The 13,009-nt window shown below is 50.6% G+C and overlaps 1 protein-coding gene across 1 annotated transcript in view; it reads left to right on the top strand.

The window, feature by feature from the left end:
- The window catches only part of LOC116958063 (UDP-glucose:glycoprotein glucosyltransferase 1-like), a 71,086-nt gene that overhangs the window by 23,374 nt on the left and 34,703 nt on the right, over positions 1 to 13,009 (top strand). Inside the window, exons 8-13 of the mRNA XM_076055173.1 lie at positions 691 to 769; positions 1,116 to 1,216; positions 5,076 to 5,175; positions 5,563 to 5,623; positions 6,430 to 6,521; positions 8,141 to 8,294. Coding sequence (XP_075911288.1) covers positions 691 to 769; positions 1,116 to 1,216; positions 5,076 to 5,175; positions 5,563 to 5,623; positions 6,430 to 6,521; positions 8,141 to 8,294 — 587 coding nt within the window. The remainder of the gene's footprint in view (positions 1 to 690; positions 770 to 1,115; positions 1,217 to 5,075; positions 5,176 to 5,562; positions 5,624 to 6,429; positions 6,522 to 8,140; positions 8,295 to 13,009) is intronic.

Consider the following 13,009-nt stretch of genomic DNA (forward strand, 5'->3'; position numbering starts at 1 on the left):
ATGGAGATTAGTCCACACACTCTGCTGTAGGAGAGAGTGAGATGGAACAGATGGAGATTAGTTCACACACTCTGTGTCTGTTGGCAGAGAGAGTGTGGAACAGATGGAGATTAGTCCACACACACTGCTGTAGGAGGGAGCGAGATGGAACAGATGGAGATTAGTCCACACACACCCAGCCGCGTGTGAGCCACCAACCCTCGCTACTGCAGCCGCCACAGTACTGGGTTACATTCAGCCATCGCCACCACCGCCACCATCACCACCATCACCACCGCCACCATCACCACCATCACCACCGCCACCATTACCACCATCACCACCATCACCACCGCCATCACCGCCACCATCACCGCCATCACCACCGCCACCATCACCACCATCACCACCACCACCTCCACCACCATCACCACCACCACCGCCACCACCATCACCACCACCACAACCATCACCACCACCGCCACCATCACCACCATCACCACCACCTTCATCATCACTGCCACCACCATCACCTCCACCACCATCACCTCCACCACCGCCACCCTGCGACTGATGATGTCATTGATGATGAAGTCAGTGACGGCGACGATGATGATGATGAGGGTGATGATGATGGCGACGTTGATGATGATGACGACGACGATGATGATGATGAGGGTGATGATGATGGCGACGATGTTCTTTCGGCAGACGCGGGCGTGAATGCGAGCGTGGTGGACGTGGAGGACGAGGTGGACGAGGTGCAGGGATTCCTTTTTGGGAAGCTCAAGTAGGGAGCTACCCCCCACCCACCTCCACCCCCCCACACACCACACACCCCCACCCCCCACACCCCACACACCCCCACACACACCCTCACCCCCCCACACACCCCCACACACCCCCACACACCCCCACCCCCCACACACCCCCACCCCCCACCCACCCCCACCCCCCACCCACCCCCACCCCCCACACACCCCCACACACCCCCACACACCCCCATCCGCGTGTGTATTTTGCTCCGTGTTGCGTGTGCTGATCTCGTGCGTGTATGCTGCGTGTTCCCTGCGTGTGCGTTGCGTGTTGCCTGCGTGTGCGTTGCGTGTCCCCCCCCCCCCCCCCCCCCCCGGCAGGCACCTGCACCCCGACATGAGGAGTCGGCTGGACGAGCTGCGGAGTCACATGATCGAGAGCACCAATGAGATGTCTCCGCTCAAAGTGTGGCAGATGCAGGGTACACGACCAATCAAAGACAGCGCAGCGTCACGCCGCCATTATTGTCGCCATTATAGTCGCCATTATAGTCGTCAATATTGTCAATATTGTCTCCATTATTGTCGTCAATATTGTCGCCATTATTATCGCCATTATTGTCGTCAATATTGTCTCCATTATTGTCGTCAATATTGTCGTCAATATTGTCGTCAATATTGTCGCCATTATAGTCGTCAATATTGTCGTCAATATTGTCGCCATTATTGTCGTCAATATTGTCGTCAATATTGTCGCCATTATTGTCGTCAATATTGTCGCTATTACTGTCGTCAATATTGTCGTCAATATTGTCGCCATTATTGTCGTCATTATTGTCGTCAATATTGTCGCCATTATTGTCAATATTGTCGTCAATATTGTCTCCAATATTGTCTCCATTATTGTCGCCATTATTGTCTCCATTGTCGCCATTATTGTCTCCAATATTGTCGCCATTATTGTCGCTATTACTGTCGCCATTATAGTCGCCATTTCTGTCGCCATCATAGTCGCCATTATTATCGTCATGAGTACAGTAAAACCTTGGATTGCGAGTAACTTGGTATCTGCGAGTGTTTTGCAAGACGATCAAAAATTTTAAATAAATATTAATTTGATAAAAACGAGCGAGGGGGGGGGGTCTCGCGGCACGGGCAGTGCACGTGTGACGCGCTTCGTCTGCCGAGCGTCACGTGATCACCACGACCGGCGTACGAGCGCCTTGGATTACAAACAACGTTTCCCCGGAACGAATTGTGCTCGCAGATCCCAAGCTTTTACCGTACTATCATTACGCGCGAAAGAACCGATAGTATCTCGATTCGAAGCTTTCGTGCCTGCGGGAAATCCCTCCGCGTCTCTTGGGGCTCTATCGGCTAAAGCCACGTGGGGCGGGAAAGACAGGCGATCTCACGACGTTTCGATCGCAGAGTGGTTATTGTTTATTTCTTTCTCATCGTCCCACCCGATGACGTTCGCTTGCGTTGCGATCGGATGGGCCAGCGAGTTTAGGGTAATATGATTATTGTTTTTGTTTTACCCTTTTGCCTGGAAACAAAACCGACACCTTGTGGTCAATGTTTGCATTGACCACAATACCTGCGGTCGGAATGCAAACAAAAAAACACAACTCTGATAATGTGTAATGTATTACTGATACATAATACACTATAGCATAATATGGGTTTGAGACCCCCTCCCACTGCCGACACACTCCGCAAGGAGTGACTAACCCCATATCTGCATTTGTCATCAACATGCTAAATTCCTCTGTTGATATGTAAACTCCTTTGTCTAGGCTCTCTGCTCCTCCCACCCAGCTTAAAATACGCTGCCAAGCTTAGCAGTAGTAACAGGTTTTTACCCTTTTATCTGGCACCAAAACTGACACCTTTATTCAAGGCATCATGTTTGCAATAACCACAACACAAGCAGCCCAAATGCAAAGAAAAAGAGACAACTCTGATAATGATATTGGCACTGTCCTTGAATTTGATTGGTCCACACCCGAGACGGCTTTTCCTAGAGCCCTTAAGTCTCCACTGGTGTTGGACCAGAAGACGCCAAAAGGCGTACGACTCAAAAAACAGCGCACCATCAGAGTTATTGAGGGCTCGGGTGTAAGCGTTTACATTATGAGACCTCCTTTGCCAGTCGCAAGATATAGCAATAGGTTTGTACCCTTTGATCTGGCACCAAAACTGACACCTTTGTACAAGGGGTCATGTTTGCGATGACCACAACACAAGCACTCGGTAATATAAAAAGCTTAGCGGTGTCCGTTAGGAGCGCCGTCTATCCGACAGCTCTGTTCCTTCACCCGGGGGGACGGCTGCTTGCGTTGTGGCCGAAACGTCGTGAGAATTTTATTGTAACGCTCGACAAATATTTTATCATTTAATTATTTCCCTATCTACGTGGCGACTTCACCGAAAGAACCAGGAAGAGCTGCAATCCACTTGGCGTTTTGAACATCTTCAACGCGACTCCGGTTTCAGCGCGGCCAGGGATAAAGGGGAGCAACAGCACCTACCGCTTAATATTTCATTCCGTGGTTACTGGCAATTAGAAATATCGCACAGGGGCACGCTCGCGGCTACGGCAAACTCTCTCACGCCCTTTGCTCAGGCCGCTCTCTCGCTCCCGTTAGCCGTGAATTTTTCTTCCCCGTCGCGTTGTCAACTTTTTTGGGGTCTGGGTTTTGGCGGTCCGGTGTTTTGGCTGTGTCGCCGGAGTGTCGGCTAGGGACCGGGTGCCGACTCCCGTGAGCAGACGGAACTCTCCCGCCTGCTCGCTCGCCCTGCTCAATCACCCACTCATGCATTCGAGCTCTTCTCACTCACCCAATAAATCACCCATTCATGCATTCACCCTCACTCATGCACTCACTCAATTACCCACTCATTATTTTACTCTCTCACTCACTCACTCACCGACTCACTGACTCAGTCACCCAAACACCCACCCACCCCCAATCAACCCACCCACACACCCATCGCCACCCACCCACAGACTCACCCACCAACAGACCCACCCACCCACCCACAGACCCACCCACCCACCCACAGACCCACAGACCCACTCACCCACAGACCCACCCACCCACCCACAGACCCACAGACCCACTCACCCACAGACCCACCCACCCTCCACCCACTCACCCACAGACTCACCCACTCACAGACCCTCCCACCCACAGACCCACCCACAGACCCACCCACCCACAGACCTACTCACCCACAGACCCACCCACCCACAGGCCCACCCACCCACAGACCCATTCACCCACAGACCCACCCACCCTCCACCCACTCACCCACAGACTCACCCACTCACAGACCCTCCCACCCACCCACAGACCCACCCACAGACTCACCCACAGGCCCACCCACAGACCCACCCACCCACCCACAGACCCACCCACCCACAGACCCACAGACCCACACACCCACAGACCCACCCACAGACCCACTCACCCACAGACTCACCCACTCACAGACCCACCCACAGAGCCACCCACCCACAGACCCACCCACCCACAGACCCACCCACAGAGCCACTCTCACCCTCCACCCACAGACCCACCCACCCACAGAGCCACCCACCCACAGACTCACCCACAGAGCCACCCACCCACAGACCCACCCACAGACCCACCCACAGAGCCACTCTCACCCTCCACCCACAGACCCACCCACCCACAGACCCACCCACCCACAGAGCCACCCACCCACAGACTCACCCACAGAGCCACCCACCCACAGACCCACCCACAGACCCACCCACAGAGCCACTCTCACCCTCCACCCACAGACCCACCCACCCACAGAGCCACCCACCCACAGACTCACCCACAGAGCCACCCACCCACAGACCCACCCACAGACCCACCCACAGAGCCACTCTCACCCTCCACCCACAGACCCACCCACCCACAGACCCACCCACCCACAGACCCACCCACAGACCCACCCACCCACAGAGCCACCCACCCACAGACTCACCCACAGACCCACCCACAGAGCCACTCTCACCCTCCACCCACAGAGCCACCCACCCACAGACCCACCCACCCACAGACCCACCCACAGAGCCACTCTCACCCTCCACCCACAGACCCACCCACCCACAGAGCCACTGTCACCCTCCACCCACAGAGCCACCCACCCACAGACCCACCCACAGAGCCACTCTCACCCTCCACCCACAGAGCCACCCACCCACAGACCCACCCACAGAGCCACTGTCACCCTCCACCCACAGACCCACCCACAGAGCCACCCACCCACAGAGCCACTGTCACCCTCCCCCCACTCTCCCCTGTACCCCACGTGACCCAGACCTGAGCTTCCAAGCGGCTGCCCGGATCGTCACGGCTCCCAAAGTGGACGCGCTCAAAGTCATGAAGGACATCAGCCAGAACTTTCCCACCAAGGCCAGGTACTACTGTGTACACACACGTGTGTGTGTGTACACGTGTGTGTGCGTGTGTGTACACACGTGTGTGTGTGTGTACACACGTGTGTGTGTGTGTGTGAGTACACACGTGTGTGTGTGTGTGTACACACGTGTGTGTGTGTGTACACACACGCGTGTGTGCGTGTGTGTACGTGTGTGTACACACGCGTGTGTGCGTGTGTGTACACACGCGTGTGTGCGTGTGTGTACACGTGTGTGTGTGTGTGTACACGTGTGTGCGTGTGTGTACACGTGTGTGTACACGTGTGTGTACACGTGTGTGTGTGTCTGCGTGCAGCTGGTAAGTGGTTAGCGCATCATTAACCACAGCAGGGCTGTCGGCTCTTGACGGTGTTTGCAACTCCGCAGGTCTCTGACAAAGACGCAGGTGAGCCCCGAGCTCCGGAAGGAGATTGAAGACAACCAGAAAGTGAGTCGCCCGCCCGCTCTCACGCTCGCCAACTCTCACGCTCTCACCAGCTCACCAGCTCACCAGCTCACCATCTCACCAGCTCACCAGCTCTCCCGCTCACCAGCTCTCCCGCTCACCAGCTCACCAGCTCTCCAGCTTTCCCGCTCACCAGCTCACCCGCTCACCAGCTCACCAGCTCACCAGCTCACCAGCTCACCAGCTCACCAGCTCTCCCGCTCACCAGCTCACAAACTCACCAGCTCAGCAGCTCACCAGCTCTCCAGCTCTCCAGCTCTCACGCTCATCAGCTCACGAGCTCACCAGCTCACCAGCTTTCCCGCTCACCATCTCACCAGCTCTCCAGCTCACTAGCTCTCCCGCTCACCAGCTCACCAGTGACTCGCTCACCAAACTCGCTCACCAGCGACTCGCTCACCAGCGACTCGCTCGCCCATCAACCTGCTGCGCTGGGCCTCCGTGCTGGCCCTTGTAGGCGCTGCTGCTACTCGCTACTAACAGCACTTGCCCCTGCAGTCTGTTACAGGCTACACGGGGGATCTTTGTCTGTGTATAGGCGCTGCTGCTACTCGCTATTACTAACAGCACTTGCCCCAGCAGTCTGTTTGAGGCTACACGGGGGATCTTTGTCTGTGTATAGGCGCTGCTGCTACTCGCTAACTAACAGCACTTGCCCCAGCGGTCTGTTTGAGGCTACACGGGGGATCTTTGTCTGTGTATAGGCGCTGCTGCTACTCGCTATTACTAACAGCACTTGCCCCAGCAGTCTGTTTGAGGCTACACGGGGGATCTTTGTCTTTGCTCAGTACTTCTCGGGAGCCGTGGGCCTCCAGCCAGGGGAGTCGGCACTCTTCATCAATGGCCTCAACATCGACTTGGACATTCAGGACCCGTTCAGGTGAGCAGGGCACAGTCCCGCTCACTCGCTCACTCAGCCACTCACTCGTTCACTCACCCAGCCACTCACTCGTTCACTCACCCAGCCACTCACTCACCCAACCACTCACTCACTCACCCAGCCACTCACTCACTCACCCAGCCACTCACCCAGCCACTCACTCACTCACCCAGCCACTCACCCAGCCACTCACTCACTCACCCAGCCACTCACCCAGCCACTCACTCACTCAGCCAGCCACTTACTCGTTCACTCAGCCACTCACTCACTCGCCCAGCCACTCACTCGCTCACTCACTCACCCAGCCACTCACTCGTTCACTCACCCAGCCACTCACTCACCCAGCCACTCACTCACCCAGCCACTCACCCAGCCACTCACCCAGCCACTCACTCACCCAGCCACCCACTCGCTCACTCACCCAGCCACTCGCTCACTCACTCACCCAACCAGCCACTCGCTCACTCACCCAACCACTCACCCAGCCACTCACTCACCCATCCACTCGCTCACTCACTCACCCAACCACTCACCCAGCCACTCACTCACCCAACCACTCACTCACCCAGCCACTCACTCACCCAGCCACTCACTCACCCAACCACTCACCCAGCCACTCGCTCGCTCACTCACCCAGCCACTCACCCAGCCACTCGCTCACTCACCCAGCCACTCACTCGCTCACTCACCCAGCCACTCACTCGCTCACTCACCCAGCCACTCACCCAGCCACTCGCTCACTCACCCAGCCACTCACTCGCTCACTCACCCAGCCACTCACTCACTCACTCACCCAGCCACTCACTTGCTCACTCACCCAGCCACTCACTCACTCTCTCACCCAGCCACTCACTCACCCAGCCACTCACCCAGCCACTCACCCAACCATTCACTCACCCAGCCACTCACTCACCCAGCCACTCACTCACTTAGTCACTCACTCGCTCACTCACCCAGCCACTCACTCATTCACTCTCCCAGCCACTCACTCACCCAGCCACTCACTCACCCAGCCACTCGCTCACTTAGTCACTCACTCGCTCACTCACCCAGCCACTCACTCACTTAGTCACTCACTTGCTCACTCACTCGATCACTCAGCCACTCACTCGCTTGCTCACTCACTCACTCACCCAGCCACTCACTCACCCAGCCACTCACTCACCCAGCCACTCACTTGCTCACCCCTTAACCCCCTCTTACCACTCTCCCCCCCCCCCCCCCCCGTGTGCGTGCGTGTGCGTGTGTGTGTGTGCCTGTGTGTGTGTGTCTGTGTGTGTGTGCCTGTGTGTGTGTGTGTGTGTCTGTGTGTGTGTGCCTGTGTGTGTGTGTGTCTGTGTGTGTGTGTCTGTGTGTGCGTGTGTGCCTGTGCGTGTGTGCCTGTGCGTGTGTGTGTGTCTGTGTGTGCGTGTGTGTGTGTCTGTGTGTGTGCGTGTGTGTGTCTGTGTCTGTGTGCGTGTGTGTCTGTGTCTGTGTGCGTGTGTGTGTGTGTCTGTGTGTGTGTGCCTGTGTGTGTCTGTGTGTGTGTCTGTGTGTGTGTGTCTGTGTGTGTGCCTGTGTGTGTGCCTGTGTGTGTGTGTGTCTGTGTGTGTGTGTGTGTCTGTGTGTGTGCGTCACAGCGTGCTGGAGCTGCTGCGTGTGGACGCGCGCCTCCTGGAGGGGCTCCACGCGCTGGGGGTGGAGGGGGAGGCGCTGCCGCAGCTGCTGCTGCGACTCTCCGTGCACCAGCAGGACGGCAGCTACGCCCTGGACACTCGCTCGCCTGCAGTGCTTGTGAGACACTAACACTACTGTTACACTACTAGTACACTACTAGTACACTACTAGTAGTACTACTACTACACTACTACCACTACTACTACACTACTACTACTACGCCCTGGACGCTCGCTCGCCTGCTGTGCTTGTGAGACACTAACACTACTGTTACACTACTAGTACACTACTAGTACACTACTAGTAGTACTACTACTACACTACTACCACTACTACTACACTACTACTACTACTACGCCCTGGACACTCGCTCGCCTGCTGTGCTTGTGAGACACTAACACTACTGTTACACTACTAGTACACTACTAGTACACTACTACTAGTACTACTACTACACTACTACCACTACTACTACACTACTACTACTACGCCCTGGACGCTCGCTCGCCTGCTGTGCTTGTGAGACACTAACACTACTGTTACACTACTAGTACACTACTAGTACACTACTACTAGTACTACTACTACACTACTACCACTACTACTACACTACTACTACTACTACTACGCCCTGGACACTCGCTCGCCTGCTGTGCTTGTGAGACACTAACACTACTGTTACACTACTAGTACACTACTACACTACTACTACCACTACTACTACTACACTACTACTACTACGCCCTGGACACTCGCTTGCCTGCAGTGCTTGTGAGACACTAACACTACTGTTACACTACTAGTACACTACTATCACTACTACACTACTACTACCACTACTACTACACTACTACTACTATCACTACTACTACACTACTACTATCACTACTACTACACTACTACTACACTACTATCACTACTACTACACTACTAGTACACTACTACTACACTACTACTATCACTACTACTACACTACTACTACTATCACTACTATCACTACTACACTACTACTATCACTACTACTACACTACTATCACTACTACTACACTACTACTACACTACTACTACACTACCACTACTACTACACTACTACTACTACTACGCACTGGACACTCGCTCGCCTGCTGTGCTAGTGAGACACTAACACTACAATCACTACCACTACTACTACACTACTACTACTATCACTACTAGTACACTACTACTACAGACACTACCACTACTACTACACTACTACTATCACTACTACTACTACGCACTGGACACTCGCTCGCCTGCTGTGCTTGTGAGACACTAACACTACTACTACACTACTACCACTACTACTACAGACACTACACTACAATCACTACTACTACTACACTACTACTATCACTACTACTACACTACTACTACTATCACTACTACACTACTACTATCACTACTACTACTGTCACTACTACTATCACTACTACTACACTACTACTACACTACTATCACTACTACACTACTACTACACTACTACTACTACGCACTGGACACACGCTCGCCTGCTGTGCTAGTGAGACACTACACTACAATCACTACCACTACTACTACACTACTACTACTACACTACCAGTACTATCACTACTACTACACTACTAGTACTACTATCACTACTACTACACTACTAGTACTACTATCACTACGACTACATAACTACGCCCTGGACACACGCTCGCCTGCTGTGCTAGTGAGACACTACTAACACTACTGTTACACTACTAGTACACTACTACTACACTACTAGTACACTACTACTACACTACTACACTACTACCACTACTACTACAGACACTACCACTACTACTACACTACTACTACACTACTACTACACTACTACTACTATCACTACTACTACTACACTACTACTACTATCACTACCACTACTAAACTACTACTATCACTACTACTACACTACTACCACTACTACTACACTACTACCACTACTACTACACTACTATCACTACTACTACACTACTACTACACTACTACTACACTACTACTACTACACTACTACTACACTACTACTACACTACTACTACTACACTACTACCACTACTACTACTATCACTACTACCACTACACTACTACTATTACAACTACTACTACACTACTACCACTACCACTAGTACACTACAACCACTACTACTACACTACTACTACTATCACTACTACCACTACTACACTACTATTACTACCACTACTACTACACTACTACCACTACTACTACCACTACTACTACTACACTACTACCACTACTACTACCACTACTACACTACTACTACTATCACTACACTACTACTACTATCACTACCACACTACTACTACACTACTACTACTATCACTACTACCACTACTACTACACTACTATCACTACTGCTACACTACCACTACTACACTACTACTACACTACTACCACTACTACTACACTACTATCACTACTATTACACTACTACTACCACTACTACTACACTACTACTACTATTACAACTACTACCACTACTACTACCACTACTACTACACTACTACTGACACCACCACTACTACTACAGACACTACTACTATCACTATCACTACTACTACACTATCACTACTACTACACTACTAGTACTATCACTACTACTACACTACCACTACTATCACTACTACACTACCACTACTATCACTACTACTACACTACTACTACAGACACTACTATCGCTACTACTACTACCACTACTACTACTACACTATCACTACTATTACTACTACTACCACTACCACTACACTACTACTACACTATCACTATTATTACTACTGCTATCACTACTACTATACTACTACTATCACTACTACTACACTACTACTATCACTACTACTACTTCTATTAATACTACCACCACTACTACTACACTACCACTATCACTATTACCACGCGCTCACCTGCTGTACTTGTGAGACACTACTACTACTACCACTACTACTACACTACTACTACACTACTACTACTACACTACTATTATGCTACTACTATCACTATCACTACTACTACACTACTACTACACTTTCACTACTACTACTGTCACTACTACTAGTACTACACTACTACCACTACTATCACTACTGCTACACTCCACTACACTACTACTACACTATCACTACTACTACTGTCACTACTACTACCACTACTATCACTACTACTACTACCACTATCACTACTACTACACTATCACTACTAGTACCACTATCGCTACTACTACTACTACCACTACTACTACCACCACTATTATCACTATCACTACTACTCACACTACTACTATCACTACTACTACACTACGACTACTACTACACTACTACTACCACTACTACTGACACTATCACTAGTACTACACTACTATTACTACTACACTACTACAGACACTACTACAGACACTACCACTACTATCACTATTACTACAGACACTACTACAAACACTACCACTATCACTACTACTACCACTACTACCACTACTATCACTACTACTCCTATCACTACCACTACTACTACACTACTACCACTATGACTACTACCACTACTACTACTATCACTACTACAGACACTACCACTACTACTACAGACACTACTACAGACACTACCACTGCTACTATCACTACTACTACACTACTACTACTACACTACTACCACTACTACTACCACTACTACTGCTGACACTACTACTACCACTACTACCACCACTACTACTACACTACTACTATCACTATCACTACTACTACACTACTACTACCACTACTACTATCACTACTACTACCACTACTACCACTACTACTACCACTACTACCACTACTACTACCACTACTACCACCACTACTACTACACTACTACTATCACTATCACTACTACTACACTACTACTACCACTACTACTATCACTACTACTACCACTACTACCACTACTACTACCACTACTACTACCACTACTACCACTAGTACCTCTACTACACTACTACTACACTACTACTATCACTATCACTACTACTACCACTACGACTACCACTACTACCACTACTATCACTACCACTACTACTACTACACTACTACTACTACTACACTACCACTACACTACTACTACTACCACTACTATCACTATCACTACTACTACCACTACTACTACTGTCACTACTACAGACACTACTGCTACACTACTACTACACTACTACTACGACTATCACTACTACTAACACTACTACTACACTACTACTACCACTACCACTACTACCACTACTACTACTATCACTACTACCACTAATACTACTGACACTATCACTACTACTTCAGACACTACTACCACTACTACCACTATTACTACTACTACTACCACCACTACTACTACTACCACTACTACCACCACTACTACCACTACTACTACCACTACTACTACTACCACTACTACCACTACTACTACCACTACTACTACTACCACTACTACTACCACCAGTACTACTACAGTACTACTACTACCACTACTACTACCACCACTACTACCACTACTACTACCACTACTACTACATTACTACTATTACCACCACTACTTCCACTATTACTACTACCACCACTACTATCACTATCACTACTACTACACTACTACTACTGACACTATCACTACTACTACTACCACTACTACTGCACTACTACCACTACTATACTACTACTCCTACTACATTACTTCTACTACCACTAATACCACCACTACTAATACTACCACTACTACCACTACTACTATCACGATTACTACTACTACTACACTACTACTACACTACTACCACACTACT

The sequence above is a fragment of the Petromyzon marinus genome, chromosome 70 (genome assembly GCF_048934315.1).
Source record: "Petromyzon marinus isolate PM22_M1 ecotype Great Lakes invasive population chromosome 70, UKy_Petmar_22M1.pri1.0, whole genome shotgun sequence".
Classification (NCBI taxonomy): Eukaryota; Metazoa; Chordata; class Hyperoartia; order Petromyzontiformes; family Petromyzontidae; genus Petromyzon; species Petromyzon marinus.